This window comes from Rhagoletis zephyria, unplaced genomic scaffold, assembly GCF_001687245.7.
Source record: "Rhagoletis zephyria isolate East Lansing unplaced genomic scaffold, Rhagoletis_zephyria_1.1 Rzeph_scaffold_00361, whole genome shotgun sequence".
Taxonomy (NCBI): Eukaryota; Metazoa; Arthropoda; class Insecta; order Diptera; family Tephritidae; genus Rhagoletis; species Rhagoletis zephyria.
The window spans coordinates 57151-80575 of record NW_016157445.1 but is presented as its reverse complement, the minus strand read 5'-3'; the positions used below and the strand labels follow the sequence as shown (position 1 = coordinate 80575).

General features: G+C 34.1%; 2 protein-coding genes across 2 annotated transcripts in view; one reads left to right on the top strand and one right to left on the bottom strand.

Annotated features, from left to right (window-relative positions):
* The window catches only part of LOC108359231 (uncharacterized), a 96381-nt gene extending 74651 nt beyond the window's left edge, over window positions 1-21730 (top strand). The window contains exons 10-12 of the mRNA XM_017610985.1: window positions 6601-6711; window positions 8530-8668; window positions 20684-21730. Coding sequence (XP_017466474.1) covers window positions 6601-6711; window positions 8530-8668; window positions 20684-21349 — 916 coding nt within the window. The 3' untranslated portion in view covers window positions 21350-21730. The remainder of the gene's footprint in view (window positions 1-6600; window positions 6712-8529; window positions 8669-20683) is intronic.
* LOC108359232 (uncharacterized) overlaps window positions 1-23425 on the bottom strand; it is a gene marked incomplete at its 3' end in the record, with an annotated part of 264353 nt that overhangs the window by 199189 nt on the left and 41739 nt on the right. The window lies entirely within an intron of this gene.

Here is a 23425-nt window from a genome sequence, read left to right as displayed (position 1 = left end):
TACTTTAAGCCAAACGACGAACCGAACCGTTTTTATTTTGAAATACCAAAACCGAACGGAAAACCACTACAAAATATGGTTCGTTCTGTTCAAAATGAAATGGTTAAATTTATTGTTTTCATGGGAACTGCGTGAGACTACGAAGTTAAGAACCTATAAAAATGGGATTTTCAACTCTAAGGCAAGATTTTGAGCGTCAATTCAAAATTCTATTTATGAATTCTTAATAAATTTTATTTAGATACAAATTTTATTTAGAAAATAATTTATTTAATTTAATACAAACCACTTAAATAATATTGCCTTCTGAGTTAACTTCGTCAATTAGGGATACAAATTGAATAAATAGGTGGAAAAAATTTTGGAAAATCCCAAACCCAGAAACTAAACCCTTCTGCATTTTTTTACGCTAAATACCGAAGTACTCCAGCATGCAAGGTGTATGAGATACTCCAACCTAAAGGCGTGAAAATTACCTTTTCGTAAATTTCAAAAACGTATAAAATCGAGAGTAAATTTTTTCGAATATTGGCACAAATTTTAACTTAAAGTTTTTGGACCGGTACAAGTTTTTTTGCAAGTGCTTTGTGGAAGAGTTTGCAGCCCTGGTTGTAGCCCTTTCTATTCAGTAATATGCAAATTTTCTAAGTCCATAATAGTCGCAGTATACGTGAAAAGTCCTTACAGGGTATATACGTGCATGTGTTTAAATATATGCATATATATATATATATATGCATTCGCTATTATGTACATATGTACATAAAAAAGCATTCCTTATCTAGTTTACTTTGAAATTACCATAGGCGTTGAATGTTTTACGAATTTCAACTTTTCAATTGCTGTCATATGCACACACTCTCTCTTCACTTCGATTTCCATGCGCCAGCAAGATTTCTTTACGTAACACAAGTTTTTCTTTCTAACCTCTAAAATTCAATTTCACGAGTATGTACTTAGTTTATGCGAAGGGTCTATTCGCGAACTTGTACTTCTTTGGTTACAGCTAACAAGGGTATTACAGAGCCAATTCAAATTCAATTAGATAAGTTACTGGGCGATGCACGTTGGTTCAAAACTTGCATTTAGGGCCAAATTCACAGTGCGTAGTTAACTCAGAATCGGCAATTAACTACAGAACTTCAGTACAAAAATCTGTAGTTAACTGCCGATTCTGAGTTAACTACGCATTGTGAATTTGGCCCTTAGTGTTCATAATTTACTGAAACCTCCATTACTTACTAAATTTAATGTTTTTTTTTTTGTAATGAAAACTTATAAAATTTTTTTATATTAAATTGGTTAGTGCAAAGTGCCGAAAAAATAGCGATTTTGAAGAAATTCTTTTCTCCTGTTTCAGTTAATAAATGTTACATTATAAAAACTGGTTGAAACAATTGTAGGATTCCCCCAAAACAAAAAGAAATGTTAAATGTAAAATGTAAAAATTTTCAACAAAATTAAATCTTTTTTGGTTTTTAGAAAAATTTTGGGAAATCAACGCAGCCTGTTAGCCACTTGCAACTTGCACTTTATTAATGATCTATAAAAGTGCATATATGAAATTTTACTAAAACCTAAAATTTTTTTTTTCATTTTGGTGAAAATTTTTTGTATAACATTTAAAATTTTTCTTGTTAAATTTTTTACGTTTTGGGAGAACCCCACAATTGTTTTTCCGCTTTTTACATGCCCTTCATTTTTTGAATTTTTATATTAAGAGTAAATGAGTAAATGATCAGTTGACCAGAATGGACCCCCGACAGCACGTGAGCCCATCCTTGCGGTAGGTGCTAACACGATGAAGGAAAATACTAGACTGAGAGAACTGCACTGGCAAAATACTATAGGTCTTCGTCAAGACAATATTTTGCTAGGGGGCACAATCTAAAGAGATACAGGCGATCCATAAACCTACCCCAGGAGAGGCTAAGCATTATTGTAAGTATTTGCACGGATCCTTGTAGGCTAAGCTGCTTTCGTTTCCTTATTCTTACCAAATTCAGGACACATAAGTTTGTCAAATTTAATACAAAGCCATTAAATTGAGTAAATATATACATACAGACATGTATGTAAGTACATATAAAAATATGTATGTATATGCATACAACCACACCTACAAATCTATGTATACGCAGACATAAACTCATACATCCAAGTAAATTGATATTTCTGTGTATAATATCCATAATGACTCACTTTAATAACTTATTTGCTTTCTTATTAAATACTACCTAATTGATTGTTTTACTAACTAAATGTATGTACAATTTATAATACATATTAGCGGTTTACATGTACAGCTAATAGCATTTATCAACAAATTAATAGATAAAGTCATTTGTAATAGCATTGACACATTTTGTTCGATGACGTCTGGCTTTAAGACCGCAAGGCGAAATGATAATCGTAATAATCTGCAATAACGACACAATTCAAAATACAAAAATTAAAATCCGTTACTACCGTTAAGTGGCTCATGTAATTAATCCATGTCTAATGCTTACTAAAGTAAGTAGTAAGGATTACTGCAGTAAGTAGTAAGGCTTAGACATAGATTAGACAAGTATTAGAGACATTAGCTCCTTAACGATAGTACGAGATTTTATTTTTTTAATTTTGAGTTGTATCGTTATTGCAGGGGCAATCGATATGTAAAAATTTCCCATGCATATTTCGATATCTGAATTTTTAATGTCAATTACTTATTTAACCGAATGACTTAAATCATCATTGGTTATACTAATGTATATTTGTATTTACAAGTACATAGATTTATTATGAGTTATTTAGTAACTAAAGTAACTGTAGCATGAAAAATATATAAGATTGATTTGTAAAGCGAGAAATCAAAATAATGTTTATAGATAGTTACTTTGTATTGCTGCCGATTTTATTTGATTCCTTAAGCTTATTCTCCAGCTCTCAGGAAAAATCTCAAGAAATATTTTTCATTCCATCTGTCGGTAATTTGCCGCCGTTGTATATTTTCTTGAAGAAGTCCTACTAATGTTATAAATTGAAAAGTTTGTGAGTATGTTAACATAGTTCTTGCTCTTTCACGCTAAGACGGCTGGAAGCAATCAATGAAATTCGGCGCACAGATAGGTAATAACTCTTAAAATCAGTTAATTATTAAGTTAAAAAATATACTGCAATTAGATGGCCCACAAAACGATTTATTTCGAAAATATTTTTACGGTGGTTGCCACCAGTTAAAATTTTAAAAAAGATAAATTAATCAGTTAAATAAAATATGAAAGCAATATTGGTGTCAAAAAAAAAATCATTTCAAGAACGAGTTTTTCCGAAAAAGGTTGCCACCTGTTCCAATAGTTAATGTCAGTTTATATAACAAGCTAAACGAAAAATTTATTTCGGAAATATTTTTAAAGGGCTACCTACCAGCTGTTTGGAAGTTCAAAATCAAATGAAACAACAAGTTAAATAAAATATTTTAAAATGGGTATCAAACGGGTCGGCCGCTGTGGTGTAGTGGTAAGCAGTGCGCGCTTTCAAGCCCTGGTCAAAGCAACATCGCAAAAAAATATAGAAAAAGGTTCTTTCTTAACAGCGGTGGTCCCTCGGCAGGCAATGGCAAACCTCCGAGTGTATTTCTGCCATGAAAAACAGCTTCTCATAAAAATACAATCGCCGTACGGAGTCGGCGTAAAACTGTAGGTCCCTCCGCTTTGTGTGACAACTTCAAGGCGCCCGCCACTAATCGGAGGAGAAGCTCGGCCAAACACTAAAATATGTGTAAGCGCCAATCTATTATTATTATTATTATCAAACGGGAGAGGTTTTAAGAAAACTTATTCAGATAAAATTTGACACTGAGATAGCTTATGGCATGTATTAATATGTAATATATTTCTTGAAAAACGTAGCCTACTACCTATTTTAAAATTTAAATTATATTTTAATTTAAATATACCCCTATTTTTTTTTTTGAAATCTAAAAATATTTAGAGGTCTCTAAAAACGATCAAAATTGTCCATATATTTTATATCGGAAAAACTATTTTTCGTGGAAATGTTATAGAATTCTTGAAAATCAATATTTTTCAATTAAAAAACTCTGTTTCTCTTCAGGAGATCCCCAGTAATAGTACCCAGTTGTTTATCTAAGAAATTGTTCATAGTAACTATATTTATAGGTCCGCCAAAAACCCCAGAAAATGCGATGGGGGACCAATAAAAAAATTTTAGTATTAAAAATGGTTAAATAAGCAATGGGTTATTATTAATGGAAATCTGACGAGTACCATAGTTTCCGATCAAAAACTATTGATTTTCGAGAATTCTATATTATTGCTACGAAAAGTGCTTTTCTTTCCTCTAAATATTTTTTGATTTCAAAATAAAAATTTGGGGTATATTTTTTTAAAATATAGATCCTAGGGGGTGAGAATATTAAAATTACGACTTTATTTTTTTTGTAACTACCCTAACGTACATATATTCGTTTGTACCTAAAATCTTTGTTAGGAGAAGCGCCATCATTGAGCCGCACAATTTTCATTTTCATTTGCTGCTCTAAATCATGGAAATCTAATATTTAAATTTTGCTATCTGAGGAACTTCTCCATAGAAGGCAGAATTACGAAAGTGAAGTCCGATTGTTTTTTTTTTTTTAAATAGCAACCTTATTGTGCATGGAATTTACTTTTGGTTAATATTTAATAATAGAATAGAAAGCTGTGTGACAAGGGATTTCATGCGAAATAAAACAAAACCAACAGCCAGGCTGCGAGTCCACGACTCCACGACTTTTGAGATATTTCAATTTCACCGACTTTTGTTCAATTACATTTTTATTTCTTTTCAATTTGGTTCTTCTTTATGTAATTTCCGAATTGGCACGCAATGCAGCGAATGCTCATATTTCAATTTTACTGCTTAATAAAGCGATAAACAAACATTTATCACACCTGCTATGAAGGCGACGCGACTGCAGCGGCAGCGGCCAAGACGACAGCAATGGGGACAGGCTGCGAAAAAAAAAACTGCAGACATTTGTACAGTCAGGAAGTTATTGGGAAAATATTACAACGGAAATGGCAGCAAAAGTTAATTCGAAATCAATTACTTAGCCCAAAAATATCGATTTCCTAGGAAATTGTTTGTGGTGAACGAATTCCGCACGCTGGCAACAAAAGAAAAAGCGACAAATAAATTTTGCCAATTTCTATTTTACACTGTCAATAAATAAGCTTTGATCGCATTTTTCTGTGCGCGCGCTTACTTTGTATGATTTTTATGGGCGTGCATTGGGCGTTTTTACAGCTAAAGTGTCGTCCAACAATTTCAGTCCTAACGAATGCCGTCGCCACACCTCTAATGACACTTCTGCAACGCCTACACATGCTGAGCCAAAAACTTTTCAAGTTCAGTAGACCACTTTGGCATACTTTGGGCTGTACATACATACATAACTATGTATTCTTATGCACTACATATACATGCATACATACATACATATGTATGTACAATGCAATCGGTCTTCCTTGCAATGGGTTTGCTGATACGAAATTAATTTCGCTTGTCCACAAGCAACTTTTGCTTAATTTTCTTTTGTTCATAGCCATGCTTTTGACTATACCAATAACCTCGTTCGATGACGTTATTCCGGAGTTGATTTTATTAGTGCGAAAATGAAACTGGTTGGCAGAAAATGAAAGAAGAAATTATGAGGGAGTGGAAGTTATGTCACTAAAACATTGAAATTAATTTGGGCTATACGAAGCTGGAAAATTTGGGGCAAAAATAATGAGGACGGTCAGTGAAATCTTCGGCTTTCGGCTTGAACTTGAAAGAAAATGCGAATTCAGCAAAGTATTTGAATTTTTCAGTAACGGAATTTTTTGTACAAAATTTTGAAAATATGGCAACACAAAGTATGACAATTAAATTTTTGTTAAAAAAAAACTCAAAAGGGTAAGCTTTTGGAATATATACACCACATTCACAATTTCCCACCAACAGCTTTGTAACAATTTGCACGTCATAACGGTGAATGTGACAATTTAGATTTATCCTACAGTCGCAACCGGCTTTGATATTTACACGTGTTATTTATATATATTTAGAAATTTCAGCATACATACCTACATACATAACGCATACACAGGTAAAAGTTAAAACATAAAAAACGAAGAAAGCCCTCCCCCCGTCCCCGCTATCACTTTCAATAAGCATTGAGATTTAAATAAGCTCTCAGATGAAGTTGAAATTGAATATCAGCAGCAGCAGGGAGGAGCTTCATACACACCCACATTCCTCAGCGCATAAAATTTCACTCTCAACGCCACCTTTTCACTTTCAACAGAGAAACAAACAAAAAAGGTATTACCTCCTTGCCTTTTTAAATTTCTAAATGTTAGTTTACTGTGAAATTTTTTAAGCCAATTCACACACATCTGCCAAATACACACATATGTTCATACATATCTACTATATGCACATATGCTTGTACGTGCGCTTTTATGTTATTACTTACTTCATTTTATTTGCACTTTTTTTCTTAAATTTTTTCTTTAAAGAAAAATATTTATTTCCGTTTCATTTTTTCTATTTTCGCTTCATTACTTCTAGGTTTTGGGAAACCGATATACGTACAGTGCGTAAAACGAATCGTTCGACAATGCGGCGCGGCAAAGGCGGTGGTTATGGCGGAAGTGGCGCTTTTGCCGATATGGGATTACCGTAAGTATTGAAAGTATACATACATATATGTATGTATGTACATACATTTTGGTGTGAATGTGCGAATTTGCCAAAGTGCTTTTGTGTTGGCACATAGGTAAGTACATATGTATGTATGTAAGTGTGGAAGTATAGAGAAGTTTTTACGCATTCGCTTATTGTTACGTATACGCATCGTATTGCCAATTAAAGAAGCAGCTGGACTGCGAGATATAAATATTTTCCTTTTTAATCAAAGTTTTCATTCTCGATAGGTTAGTCATGCTTTTATGTGAAATAACGACACTTTTCGTTTTGTGCCGTTGTTCAACAATACAATTGGAATTTTTTTCGTTTAACTGCATACGAGTTGTTACTTATTTCGTATTTTTGCAGTCCAATACTTACTAAATCTTTAGAAAAAATTATAATTGGAAAGCTTACACATTTCTCCTACATAAAGACTGCAAACAAACGGGAATAATTACGTTCCAAGACATATTATAGCTAAATTACGAAACACAATATCATTAATTCGCTCTTCTGAAATATATGAAATTTTTAGTTGTGTCATTATTACAGAGGACCATCGAAATGAGGAAAAATCTGATAAATTCAGACGCGTGTATATAATTAAAATCATAAACACTCCAAGTAACTTTTACAGAACTAAATGCCAGATTTTGTGGAAATTAATTAACTTTAGCTCGGCATATAAATCTAAAAACAATAAAAAGCGAAACTTATTTATTAGCATAAATAAAAAGCCAGCAGAGCGATAATGAATTTGAGAAAAAGTGTGGTTGGCTAAAACTTAAAAATTTTAATTAATCCACAGCAACGAAGGCCCCCCCGCCCCCCCTATTTTAGGATGACTCTGCGAAAAAAAAAGCGCATACCACTGCATACATAAATAAGTTTAAAGATGAATACATATGGATGTATGTATATGTATGTAGGCAGCTAACTAATTTGTATCAATTGCCAAGTGTACAGCGAAAATTACAAGGAAAGAAAAAAGGCTGCACAAAAAGAGCAAACAAATATTGGGAAGCCCTTCAATAGAGAGAGGGCAAAAACTCAGCAGCTGACTGCTGCAACCAGTGCCAACTATTGTCTCTTACACAATTCATGCATTGCCACTGTTGTTGCTCAATTTTTTTTCCCCCAACTAACCAGTCAAACTATGTAAAACTGTTGGCACAATCGTCTGTTGCTTTTTCAACAATTCGCAATTTTCATTCACAGAATTGTAATAGAAATGGTAATGAGAATATGACTCAGAATGAAAACGAGAATACAAATGCAAATGGTAGAAATAATAATAAAAATGAAAACGAAATTGGCATAGAGCGTATGGAACTGGCAAAACGGCGAAAGTGGTAAATAAAATTCAATTTTAATTACGTATACGCCACGTCGCTCCGTACAAATAAGAGGAGGCTATATATGTACTACAGTACTATAGTAGTAGGGCATTAGGGCGCAACAAGATTATACATAAGTGAAGTTAATGCAAAAGTTGAAGTAGCGTAGAATAAGCTGAAGACGGCAGCTCGCGAAATTCGCTTTACGTGAAAGTGCGCTGCCTTACCGCCATCGCGGTAAAAAAAAAAAAATACTATTCAAATGTGAATTTTTGCATGACTTCAAGCGGATAGATTTTTATAAGCTTTTGTTTGTTCGCTCATTCTTTCAGTATGCTTTTGTTATATACTCGCACGTATTTCACGCTTCTATTTGCTTTTTATCCGCTAATTCTACTTTTGTTTCGCAAATAAATTTTTTTTTTTTTTTATTACAATAATTTTTACTTTTCCACTACGCGCTCACCAACAGCGGCTACCAAGGTCTGGATGAGCCACGTAGTCGTGAACTGGACACCGTATTGGAGCAGGCGCTGAAGGAGGCTGAGGACGATGCTACATTCAAGAAGGTCAAGCGCATGAGTTACTCCAGCAATGCAGCGGGCGGTGAGGTAAGTAGTAGTTGTATTCATTAAAAGCATATTGCGTTTAGCACTTTTTTTTTAATATTCCGCCATTCTACGCAAATTTCTACTATTTTATTGCGAGGTTTTTGTTAATCTCCCAAGTTAAGTTGCGCATAAAAAAAAAAAAAATGTGAATGAAATAATAAAATGAATGAAGGTATGTGCACATGAATGAAAGTAAGTCGTGAATAATTTTAAAATTGTATGGATGGTGTGCCACTGCGTGTGTGTGTGTGTGGGTGTATATGTTACCATGTTTTGCGGATTAAGCACTTGACGTAGATAATAGCGAACGCATTACTCTCAACTGCTCCCAAGTGGGCGAAAGTGGTTGGCATCGAGCGTAAGCTATTAGGTGGTTGATTAGTGGTTTTTACTTTTGATGAGAAATAAAGCATACAATATTAGCAAGTGAAAACTTTACGAGGTCATTTAATACAATTTTAAATTAATTTTATAGAGTTGTGAACGATGTATGTATTTATTAAGCGTTGGTCGTTCAGCAAATAAATATGCAAACTTTAATAAGAGTTTCACTTACAATAATACATGATGCTTTATCATTAAGTTTAAGTTAAGATGTGCCTAACCTAACCTATTAAGTATAACATTGATTACCATTGTTCTAAAATCCACCACCTCTCACAAACAAAAAAAAAATCTAAATATCTTTATCCACCGACACTATGTAGCTTTCAAAATATCTATCGAATAACTATCAAGTACATTTGCATTTCATTACGAATATACTTCCCCAAATACATGTTTAAGGTTATCGATATATATTTGTTCATAATAATCGATAGATTTATCGAAATATACATTACTAAATATCGCTCTTCAATCGAATATAAGCCCATTTTGTTATTTTTTTAAATAATGTTATCGATATGTTCGATAATTATCGATTCATGTGTGAATGGTGGCAAGGCACAATGAATTGGTAGCAGCAGCACGGATACAATTTCGATTTTTTCACTCAAAGTGGCCCATGAATTGTCATTTTTGTTTACAATTCACCTTTCTATGTTTTCTAGCTGAGATTTTAAAAGATGAAAGGGGTTAAAATGGTGCATGCACATCGCTTTGTGCAATGTGCTTCGCATACAACTGCTTAAAGATCTTGTTTTAGGAAAGGCTGAAACCCGTCGTCAACGAACTGTCAGCCTACTTGAGAAATGGTAGTCCCACCATAGAATCGCCATTTGCAATACTCGAAAAGTCCCGCGAGGGAATTACGGATTCAATCCGCCTTCTTTCTGGGTTTAAAGTTGTTTTCAAAAGCTCGTACTTCTGCCGATATATCTGAATTTGGTAGCCTAGTACAGAGCTTCAAACAGTGTGTTCCGCGGAGCCCAAGGGTTCCATAGAAAAGTCACCGAAGTTCCGCGAAATTAATTTTGGTATGGTAGTTGGTATGATTGCCGTACTGAGTACCATACCTACATAATGGCGTTGATAGCTTGTTTTTTTTTTCTAACCGGTAACCTGAAATCATATTCAGATAATTTTTCGGATCGTAGTAGTAATATCGATTTGGTACAAAATTCATTTCTAAGATTTCAGTCATAGATCTCCAGAGTACTTCGGCATTAAAAAGCACATTTGAATCTGTGTCTCTGAAGAGTTTTGGTCATCTTAACTTTGCTTCCTTCTGTCACAATGTACTCTGTCAACAGGGTTTTTAGCTCATACATATACAAAAAAAAAAACAAATTCATGTCGAAATTGGATGCTTATTCAGAAATGCGCATGCCGCTTTCAGACAAATATCGAACTATTATTTTATGCAATAATTAATAACAGTGAAATAATTTCATTCTCCATATTAAAATTTAAAGTATGTGTATTATTTCTAGTAAAAGTTTTTATTCACATTTAAATTGCACTGCCTTTGATTTTTAGTAATATGATGTGGGGTTCCATAAAACGAAAGGTAAGGTAGTAAGGGTTCCATAATCTTAAAAGTTCAAGAACCCCTGGCCTAGTGCATGGTAAAATTATGCCAGGTCCGGCCCGACCGCAAGGAGAGGGAGGGGGTTTTGGTGGGTTTAAACCCCCCTGTTGGAGGGAAATATGCATACAAATTTGCCATCATTTAGTATATGATTATATTTGTAAAAAATATTTTAAGATCTCAAACATTTAAGATCTCTTTTCAGAGATAGTAATCGAAAGTTCAAGCTTTAATTTAAGCCAGGAAGGTTCTATCACCTTTTGTTTCTTTGCTAGAGCTTCTAAAATATTGTAAAAAACACGATTTATTCACACATTGAACTCATTTTTTTTTTTTTTTTAATCTGGAGCTGATGGAAACTCTATGCTTACAAAAAAAGTCTATTAAAAACGGCTTTACCGATTTCCGTACAAAAATGTGTTTATATTTTTGTTGGGATCGGTTATCCATTAAAAATTAGCGCAAATTCAGATTTCCGTTGTTTTGCAGACATGTTTCCTTATGTGGTCCATAACACCCTTCGGTCCCCTACTTAGTTATCGTTTTGCAAAATAATTCATGGGCAGGGAACGAGCACACAATGGGCTAGCTTTTCTCAATATCCATAACAATCTGGATGTTACGGAGGTACGGGGCATCCTGTTCGAGCGACCTCACTTTGGTTGACTTTGTAAACCTTTTCAATTCAACAACTAATTAAAATGTTACAGCTTCCGCGTTAAAATGTCATTCCACATTGATTTTCCTATATTAACCTCTCCTCAAATTAGTGTTCTTTAAACAAAAAAACCATGCCATTGAATACAAAGAGTTGAATTGATAGGATTACAACAACGGGCATATCAAACTGGCATAACCTTAAGTACCTCCAAGTTCACTAATTCAGAATTTATTTTCTCACAAATTCTTTTAATTTTCGCATCTCCATTCTTCGAAAGATTTATTTTATTGCACAGTTTACAACAAATCACTGAAATGGCAATTATCGGTAATTGTTTCAATTTAGGCGACCGCAAAATATGTTAATGAAAAAATTTCTAAAAATGGAAGAGCTTTGCTCTACGGAGAGACCATTACTCAGCACTTCCGTCGTGACGGTCAGATTTACATTTTTTTAATCTTTTTTTTTTTTTGGGGTAAAAGTCAATTGAAAGGCTTGCGCTCTTGACCTCGCCTATTTGCTAATTCAACCGCACAAATGACTTCCGGACGGCCACGCTAGTCCGCTAGATACTCGTGCAGCCAAAATTAAAAAAGACCAACAGCAAAAGTTATACTCATTCCTAGTACAGAAACTCAAACAGACACAGACACAATCGCCTTTAAAGCTCGCTGCCTGCGTGCACACAAACATACATACATACATACATACATATAACGCACATTGATTTTCCGCAACACAACTGCCAACGCTGAACTTATAAATCTCCCAAGTCAGTCGGACATTCAGACGGCCAACCCTTTGCCATTCACTGCCTTGACGGGGCGCTGACCCGTGAGTGATGCACACACATACACACACACACACACACACAGAGTGCCGCAGAGTAGCCTTTTAAAGCCATTGCTCCTTTGCTAGCCTTTTATTTCGACCATTGATTTATGCTTGCGTGCTTTTTTCTTTCGCCGCCTTGTGGGGTTTCTCTACCAATTTCTTTTCCAAAATTTTTATTTTTTTTTCAACTCGTAATGCTTGTATATGCGATGTGCGAGTAAATAAATTAGCTCAGCTCATGAAGACCGCACAAAATACGAGTTTCCGCAGATACAAATGAACATAAATAAAATCAGTACAATAACAGTAAATGAAGAGCCGAAAAATTAACAAAGAACGGCAAGGATGAAAGCAGAAAAGAAGCAGAGAGCGGAAAAGCAGCATTTCCGCAATTTATATCTTTAGTCTTTTCTGGCTGGTTGTGTCTTTGCTTGAGTTAAAATTTTTTGATTTTTTTTTCTCTCCACCCGCTGCTGATGATGATTGAGCACGCTTGAGTATCCGTCTTCGTGCAGGCATTGTTTAATTGCCGGTAATTAACTTTAAATGTGTGGGTGGCGAATATCGTGGGGAAGAATAGAAGCAGAAAGAGAAAGCGAGTTTGTGTTCAAGGCGCACAAATGGGCGTGGGCGTGGGCGTGGGCGTGGGTGAAGGGCGTGGCAACAATGGGAAATAAATTACAAGTTAATAGCGATGATGATCTGATGGCCATGGCCAGTGCACCACTGGCTGACAACAAGTACAAATATTGTTGCTGTAATTGATCATAAAATTAGCAAGCAGGGCAGTGGCGCGAGGGGGTAAATTTAAATTGAGTGGACATTTTCTGTGCTTGAAAGGACAACAAAGAGTGGTTAGAGATGCGAGGGCTCTTTGAGAAAAGGACGACAAAACTTGTCTTAAAAAGTAAAAGAATTCATTAAAAAGAATCAATTGAAAAAATATATAAAAAAATAAAAAAAAATTTGTTAAATAAAAATAAGAAAAGTAAATATGTTAAATATTTTAAAAATAAATTAACTGAATGGAAATGGAATAAAGTGAAGTGGGACGATATGCAAAAATATGATTGAATTCATTCCAACACAATGAAGGAAGATGAAATGAGTTGGCTTGAAATTAATTGAAGTTATATGAATGAAATGAGATGAAATTGCATGAACTAACTGAAATTAGACAGAATGAGTTATATTGAAGGAAACCAAAATGGAGGTCAGTTGAAATGAAATCAAGTAAAGTGAAAGATATACCAAGATAAACCAAATGAACGGAATGATAGTTCGTGCAGCATACGAAAGAATTCTTTCAAGGTGCGGTCTCATCAAGCGCAGCCAATCAGCTAGCAAAAATGTTAACATCAAAATTTACAAAGTCATTTTAAAATGTAAGTGGATTCATCGTACTGTTCATAATTACGAAAAAAAAATGTTGACACAATGGAATGTTTTAATTTGTATCAATCAATGTGTATGCTGTCAGTTTAAAAATTTCTCTGGGAAGATCCAATAAACTGATGATAAAATTATGTAATATATGGGACGTTCCATATCAACCGGAACAGAGCTTTATCCAAAAATTGCCGCCATACAAAAAAAAAAAACGTTAAAGGGCTGCACATTTTTGAACACTTTTACTCCTTTAAAAGCTGTCTGGCGATTTTGGAGATTTAATATTCAGTAGAAGTGATGTTCGTCAAACTCACGAACCGACAAATAATATCACTAATAAAATTTACAAAACCTAATAAATGAAATGAAAGGATACTTTTTTAAACATTGTTGGGATCGCTGAATAAAACACTGGTGTAAAATTTTAAAATTTCAAACTGGCTGATCCAAGATGGGGACGACATTTTTTAATTCAACATTTTTGCCCCAAACTTGATACTCTGGGGGTTAACGGTGTTTCTGGATTGAACTCTGGTGTAAAATTTTAAAATTTCATACTGGCCGATCCAAGATGGGGGACGATTTTTTCTTGAATTCAACATTTTTGCTCGAAACTTGAGACTCGGGGTTTTTGGGGTTGCTGAACTCAAATCATACTTAAGATCGAACGTACGTACGAGTTACTCAGATGAGATGAGAATGCAGCTTATACGCCGCGTACGTTGAATCGATTTTAACCTCTTCGTGTTAATTGGTAGATCCAATATGGATCCGCCATTAAGAATTAGTCAAACCTGACACCAGAAATAGGTGATAACTATGGTAAGTTATTACCGAAAGATTTTTCAAAAAGAATGCTTCTCACATTTAAATATTTTTCTTACGTTTCTTATTATTTTTACGATTGTATGAGTAGTTTTTTTTTAAATATTTTCCATCGCGAAAACATTTCATTATTTGTATTTCAACTCTATTACGAAAATCACATTTGAAATGTAGATTCAGTGACAGCTCTTTAAAAAAAAAAAAAGATTTGGAGCAAAGTTTTTTTTTAACATTTTTTTTATAATTTTAATTGTTTGGATACGTTGCAACACTTCAAAAAAATTGTCTAGCAAATCTTTCTCAAACACTTTTCCTTTGGTACCCATCTTGTAGTATTTCATTTAATTTTTAAATTTTTATTTTTAACTTTTTAGAAAAATGACAACCCTATCGAAAAATATGAATGTGGAACTCAAAGCTTTCTCAAATACCTTTCGTTTGATACCCATATTGTAGTATTTCATTCATCTGATCAATTATATTAAATTCAATTTTTCAAACAAATGGCAAGCCTTTACTTTTTAATAAAATAAAAAAAAGAGAATGCCAACTTGAAAAGGGTTAAAAGCATCATTTGACATTTTAGTTGGTGCTCAAAAGAGCGAACTGCTAAAACCACTAATACTTTTTTGAATATATGTATTTTGATAAAAACTGCCTTCGAAAGAAACTACACTTTGCACATTGAAAATTTAGCATAGCTATTGATTCAAGAATTTGCTCCAAATTGAAAAAGCGTGCGTCAGCTCCATTGTACATACATAAATATACATAGGAAATAGGTTTTCAATACATTTGGACATTTTCAAAGAGCAATACCTTCATAAGACAGTTCAATATTGAAGAAAAATTATGTCAACTAAAAGCCGTAAGCACTTTAATAACGGAGAATCAAATCGCTGACATACACACACATACCAACTACATATGTATTTGACCAAGCGAGCATTTTAAAAGGCCAGAGTGGATAGACTACCACTAAAACTCAATTAACCCCATTCGTGTTAAGGGTATTGTGTCTGCAGTGTGACATGAAAACACACTGCCTTAGATACTTTATGATGATGCCGGTGGCACACATCTCCATATATACACATATGTACAAACATATGTTTGCATGCAAACGTATAAATATGCGCCCCCTCCGTGTGAAGCTTTCAAAGCAAAGGAAATGAGAAAAAACGTTAGATGCTGTCGGTATAAGTACGTACATACCAGGGTAGCCAACTAATTTTTAAAAATTCCCTGATTTCGACAATGAAATTACCCGATCTTGCACGAGATTTCTTGAAATTTTCCACCCATAAGTTTTTACGTACATACAGTGTTCGAAAATTTTTAGTCCAAACACTTTTGACCAGTTTCCACAATTTATTTTTATTTATTTATTTTTTTTTTTGTTATTTAATTTGAGTTATTTTTTGTTTTAATATACATACATACATAGCTCATTCTTTAACAAAACCCGTATACATCCAAGTTTCAAACTTTATACAATAATCAAAAAAAACATTAAACAAACTTTCGTAAAAATTTCGAGCTTTTTTTATTAGATTTTCTAGAAAGAGTTTTGAAAGTTTTGTAGCCCCCTCGTTTCTAATATAATAAAGTGCAAGTTTTAAGTGGCGAAAAATTTTTGTTTTAGATTTCTTTTTTTTGCCGAAGGTGTTGCGGTTTTCCTTCATATAAAAATAAATTGTCTTTATTCGCTATATGAGCGCAAATGCGACAAAGGAAATTCTAATAAATCAACTATAATTTGCATAATTAGCACGGTTGCATAATCAGTATTTTAGTTGCCGTTGCATTTTTTATGAAATTTTTTTAACTCAGTATGAAATTAATTAAGCAAAAAATAAAAAAAATTAGTTAACACCTGATTCCTAACAAAAAAAAAACCAGGTCATCCCCCTATTCCCCATGCAAACTGAAATTCCCCCGGATAATCATATTTACAAACTGCAAAGCAAGAGCGAAAGCAGAAGAAAAGCAAACAAGAAACCAGTGACACTCGAATGAAATCGATTGCTATTGCCAGCGAAGTAGAAATGACTAGGACTAGACTAGGAGTAGAGTTCTCGAGCAGTTGAGGAAAAAGGCAGTAAAAAATGCAATGATGAAGCGCTAACAGCAACTGCAACTGCAAAAACAACAACAAAAACACAAATAAAAAATGTAGCAAAGCTTCATCGAAAGACGGAAGCAGCAATTTTTCACTTAAACCACATTGATACTCAATAACGTAGGACACAGCTAACTATGTACATACATACATATGTGCATATGTAAGGGGGCAGCAATGAAAAATTTGTCTAGGCAACAGTCCTTTGCAATTTTAACAAATGTGCTGGTGAAAGCCACATGCATACATACATACACATATCCGTTTGCATATGCGCTCATACAAAAAAAATAAAAAAAACTCAACGTAAAGTACGACTGCTGTAGGCCGCTAAGCGTCAGTGCATGCATAAGCGCATAAGAGGGGTGAAAAGGGGGGTAGAGAGAGAGAGGCGGGCAAATATTTATGTTACAGTATACCTACACTGGGGAAGGCTTTAAAGCACGCAAACAAATGGGTGGTCAAATGGGTGGTCAAATGGGCGGCGCAACGGACGGATGTGACGGAAATACTCTGCCAGGGAAATGAAACATCAATTAAAGTCAAAGCAGCTGTGACCTGGTGGCAAACGAGCAGCAGTAATGGAAGTACAAAGTCGCAAATGAATTGTAAAAGAGGGAAATAAAAATAGAGCTTGATCTTAACTCAGCAGGGTTGGCTTCAGTAAATGATGCATTAGGTATGTACATATCAAAGGTCGTGCAGTGCTTGTGTCACATCGGTGTGTGTGAAGAGTCAAATTGAAAATGCTGATGGCAAATTTAACTTTCATTGACTGTAGAAAAAGCGACAAATTGAGTCAAAGAAATATGTTGCAAGGCTTTGAAATTCTTAGATGATTTAGGTACACAAGCATAAACAAAAAAAAAAAAAAAGAAAAAAGCCTACGCGGGAGAAACGGAAAATAAAAGAGAAACATGATTCTCTTGAATTGTTAATAAGTACAGCCGCTGGGCAGATGTGTTAGGGAAAATGCATAAAACAAGATGAAAGTTGCTTGTAATACATTAAGACATACAGAATTAGTTTTCGGTTTTTTTTTTTTGTTTGTTTGAAAGTTGAAAGCAAACAAAATGTCGTATATACAAACTCATTTACTTTACGATTTACATTTTTACTACATGCCGGCAAAACGTGACCTAGAGCAGGTTACCTTTTTATTCAAAATAAGTAGCTGCCGATAATTCTGTTGGTAATTTCTCCCTTTTGATTCTCATTATGGTCATAAATATATGCAGAGCGAAACTCAGTGTTTTTGAATTGTGTATTTCTTGAAGCCCTTATAGGATAGGATCATATCTGAGAATACTCGAACTTGGTGACTAAAAAGCCTGGCAGTCAATCCGAGTAAGGTGGAACTTATCACTTGGAACAATAAAACCCTTAAAACGTATTGAACAACACAGTGCACTGTAGTGGGAGGGCGTACCAGGCTCAATGAATCTACTCAATTAAAAATGGTTGAGTTGGCGCAGTGGCTGATGGTAACCATGCTGTGAAAGTCATACTGAGCTCCGAAGGCTTATAGCGCTAGGCCATTTGCCTTTTGCAAAACTTGGGAACAATTTATGGAATGATGCGTCAAACTAGACTGAGCATGATTTCAGACGCCTTTACCTTATTATTTTAATAAGTTGGTGACACTTGAGCAATGCATATGCAGAAATTTCCTAGAATTATGAATTTGCACATTTGTGTGCTGCTCTTTTTATTTGGGCTTATCGAGATTGTAATATGCATTTAGGCACTAGGTGTTTGAAGTCGCCGCCGTAGCCAAGCGATTCGAAGTATGGGTTCTCTCTCCAGCCAAATCTCCTCAACTGGTGACTGGGTAGGAGAGAGCGGCTGGAACAAAGGGCATGTGAGCTCTTTCACGGACGAGTCGGAATTTGACTGAAGAGTTGGTGAAGGTGTGTTTTGGCATGAACTCTAACAGGCCAATCCTGGCTAAGATAGTACAAAGTAAGACAAATGAAAAACAGATGGCAAAATAGTTCGAAAGACTTTTGTTATTCTATGCACAATAGTCTTAGAAAAAAAGCTCTGTCACCCACCACTCGTGGTGAAAAGCTATTTTGATAGGAAGCACTTGTACAGTGGATTTTTTTTTCCTTTTTCAAATTTATATTTTTTCTTTTTGGACTAAATTTGCTTTTAATTTTTGAATTTTATTGTTTTAAAAAGAAAACATACCTTCACCTGAGGGCGAAAAGATGCCAAGTCCATTTTTGTTTTTTTTTTTTGAAATTGTTCAGGAGAGACAAAAAATCTACGTAATTTCGTATCACCTGCCATTCTGCATCAAAAACTACATTTTGAAACAAAGGACTTGGCATCTTTTCCCCTTTAGGTATTAATTTTTAGAAACTTATATTATGTATTTTTTCTTAATTTAATTTTGTTTTAATTTTTAGATGTTCTTTTTTCTAAAGAAAAATATTCGTTTTGGATTTCATTTAAGTTTTATGATTTTTTATCTATTTTTTTTGTTATTTATAAGTTTTTTTTTCTTTTTTTAATTAAATTTTCCTTTAATATTTAGATTTTATTAATCAAATAAAAAAATATTTTTTTTTGCATTCGATTTTTAGATGCTTATTTCATTTATTTCTTCCTTTTTAATTTAATTAGTTTTTCTTTTGTTAAATTAAATTTTTTCTAATTCTTATATTTCATTGTTTTAAAATATTTGTTTTATTTAAATTATTTTTTAGGACCTTATTTTGTTGCCAAAATATTTTTTCCACTTAATTTCATTTTTAAGTAATGTTTTCTTTTTTGATTTCCTTTTGTTTCTTTTTTTAATTTAATTTTTAGATTTAATTTTTTTTTTAACAAAAAAAAAATATTTTTTTTTAATTCAATTTTATTTTCTTTAATTATATTCGCTTTACTATGATTTTATGTTATTTTCTTTTTTTAATTTAATTTTCATTATTTATATTTATAATATTTTTAGAGCAAGCTTTCTACTAAATATATCGACTCGTGCGCCACCTATCGGCAAAATTTTTAGTGAAGTTATTCCCTTTCATGTGGTTAATATACTTTCTGAATATGAGCAAAATTGGATTATAAATAAGGGGTTTTCAAATATCCCGATTCCTGCCCCACCTATCGGATTAACTCATCTTTCGTATTGCACTATCATCGGGTTATGAACCAACTGCGAAGTTTCAAGTCTCTAGGTCATCGGGAAGTTGAATAAAAGCTTGTAAAAATAAAAAGGTTACTATATATTCTTTAATTTAATTTAATTTAAAAAAATCACAAAAAGCGAATAGCATAACGCATTACATAACGCATAACATCTTTCAATTAGTCTTTCGATAGACAGCAAAGCGCTTTTGCCAGAATTGAAAATTGTCTTCTGAAAGACTTTTGTCGTTCTACAGACTGTAATGAGTTGAAAGACAGTTAGCAGAGTTGCCCTGTAAATCAACATCGGAGCTAGAATGGGTGCCCATGAGGCTGTCTTCGTAGAGAGGGAAGTACCTTTGACTACTTGTAGACTATTTTTGAAAAGATGCGAGGCGCGAAAGATACCTCAGAAAGTACTTTGTGAGAACTGGGAGATGTGAAACTGCAATGTTTTTGTTACCCATAGTATAATGGAGGCGAGCGATGTGAACTCTTTGTCCCACATATAAGAGTTATTAGCGATCACTGTCCGATTAGAATAGACGTTGTCAGACTGAATATCACAACTGATGATCATGTCAACACTTTCTACTGAGCCTTCCAGCCTCTTCGTTGCTAACTGTACATCTATTCTTACGTTTTCTAACTATTCCTGAGGAGCCATCAGAGAATTAAATTATCCGCGCGCAAAACTTGACCCTGGGAATGTAATGATTTCATCCTTAGATTATCAGTTAGCCTTCATAGCATAATAATTTCGCAAAGAAAACATTTTTAGTGGCGGTCTTAACTCAGCTTGAACCAAAAGTGGTTTTTTAACTCAAATTAATAGTTTTGACAGGCTAGCATATCAAAGTTCAAGGGCGTCTTAGTTCTTCAAAATACAAATAAAACATTTACTTCTAGATTTCAAATATAGACGGGCCTATCCGCTTCCTCACCAGCTAACCCACACTTATTTGCATTATCCTTAAACAAAAAGTCAGTTATTGAAAATTCCATCAAAATCAAAATAAAACTAATCAACTTGCATCAGTTAGCTAAAAAATGTCTCCCCTCTTCTACTTTCAGCTACCGCAACGCTTGGCCCGCATGGCTGGGCTCAATCTACGCGAACCATCAACCGATGGCATCAGCAATAACTCACCGTTCGGCAGCAACAGCAGTCGCACTGGCAGCCGTATGAACTCAATGCGCCACTCAAAAATGCAAGTCGACCTGAAGGCACTCGATAAGCTTGTATCTAATCTGTTGGAACAGCACACGGCAGCTATCAAAAGTGGTACGGTAAACAGCAAGACCGCAACGCTGCCAGTAACGGCAACCGCAAGGGGCACTTTGCCACATCAGCGTAAAACCTCAGTGAAATTAAATCGTTGGCGTCCCACGTCACGTTCGGCGCATTCCTTCAAACTAGCCGAAACTGGTGGCGGCAGCGGCAGCGGCAGCGGCAGCGGCAATGATGGCACTGAACTCAGCAGCGCAATGGGCATTCCCGGTAGTGGTGGCGTTGCAAGCATGCCAACAATTATGGAATCGGGTATTGGTGGGGTGTCGTCAAGTAATGATCCCAATAGCAGCGCCACTCGCGTTAGTAATGGCTGGTCGTCATCACTGGAACGGAATACACGTGCTGCACGAAATGTACTCAATACCATAGCCAATGCGCCGCAACGGCTCAGTCAGTCGACAAATAATGAAGAAACATTAAATCTGACGAAGAACTATGAGCCATAGTGGAAGAAGAGGAAGATGATGCTGATGAGTTTCAAATTCAAATGGTGGCACGTGTAGATTGTAGTGGCTACATAGTAGATTTTGGAATTACTTTTCCTCGTTGTTGTAACATAAATTGTTGATAGTTTGATTAAATTGATTAAATTTTAGAGAAAACACAGCGATGACTTGCAATGTGAATGGAATTGTATTATCTTATTTAGCAAAAATGGCTCACAAGCTGTCCTGTTTGGAACTTTACAATCAATATACGTATAAATAGGAAATAGAATTGGAAAATTGGAAAAGTTTTACGCTTATGTAAAATATTGATTAACTTTTTAAAATTAGAACTGTTCTCAATAGCTTTTAAGTAGTTCTTGAAAACGAAAAAAAGCTCTGAAAAATTACGCAAAAACAAATGTTTTTCAAAAAAGTCGAAAAGTTAAAATTTGAAAAAAAAAATTTTAATAAAACTGTTACGAGTAGCCTTTAAAGGTTTTAAAATTAATTTGCAATTTAAAAAGAAATTTTGTTTTGTTGTTTCACGGCCAGATAAATTTTATAATCTACTTGAGAAAACGGCACTTAAAAGTTTAGTTTTTAATAATAATTGTCATGAAAAAGCCTTCAAAACGGATGTCCTCTGAATCTTGGACTGCCCGGCATCTCATCAGGCTACATTCGTGTCATCATTTTGTACCAAAAGTTTTAAAATCTTTATAATCTACAGCAAAAACTTTACCCCAAATTTAAACTAAAGTTACATGTAAGGCATACAATTAATATGGAAAAAATACATGGGTCCCAAATCATGGGATTGACCATCATAGCGCCAGAATCGAATAGAGAATTTGTGGGTATTAAGGGAACTGAAACTAACTTATTTAATATCAACCACTCAAGATCAATCAAGAAGAATAAGAAGAGAATCTAAGCCAAAATAAAAATAATGAACACTCGGCAACTCATTCTACATTTGAAACGGATTCTTCTGCTGGTCTTTAATCTTCTCTTGAATAGAATACCTTTCTTACTGATGCAGGCGTATCAACCATTTTGCACACAAATTTATGCACAGAGTAAAGTACTCGCTTAAATTATTATTTTTTCTTTTGTTTTATAAGAGACAAAGTTTTTTGTTTTGTTTGTGGAAAGCAAAAAATTTACGCTCATTTGTAAACGCAAAACAAACTACAACACGATTTTTCGTAGTTATATTTCTTAAAAGTAAAAATGGTAAAAATTTAAATGCAGAGTCTAGAGCAAGTATTTTCGTAACAAAATACAAGAAAAGATCAATGTAATTCCACTTACAATGCAGTACGCGGCTTTTAGCAAATCATTGAAAAATAATTTCTGCAGCTTACGCATAATAATACATATTTAAATATTTTCTTTTAGCATTGGAAAATTTAGTATAAATTTCATAAATGACATTTTCATTTTACTTGTTAATTTACAGCGTTTTTTCAGTTTCACATTTTTTTCTCACTAATTTCTTCAGATGCGCCGAAAAAGCAAAATTCTTTAAGCTTTAAATGACATGTAGTGATGAATGGCCAATAAGAGGAAGTAAAAAAACCAGTAAAGCTTTTTATTTCATGAATAATTGACAAATGAGCTACAAAAGTAAAAAAATAAATAAATTTGGCGCAAAAGTCAACAAAACTTGGACACAGCGGCCATTAGCGAAAGCCAAATTGATCCAGCGAGCATTGCTTTTTCTTCTAATTTTCTGGCTAAATAATCTTTAAAAATCATGAGTTATTAACAGCCAGTTTCACCAAATTATTTAAGTGAAAATTACTTTAATTTCGGTTTCACCAATCAATTTTAATTTTGATTTAAGTGACCTATGCTCTGCACTGAAATAAAAGTTAAACCAGAATAACCACACTCAGAGGTGTTACACGTTTAATCACCTGATCATTGTGTAACTGCTGCTTACTTGTATACCAGCCCTGCTTTTACAACACAGCGTGCCAAAGCTTTCAAAAGCTCTCAGTACAAATGAAAGCGAAAGCTAGTCCTAGTCTGTTTTACAACCACTTTTTACTCACTTAAATAAATAGTTTATTGAAACTGAAAATTATT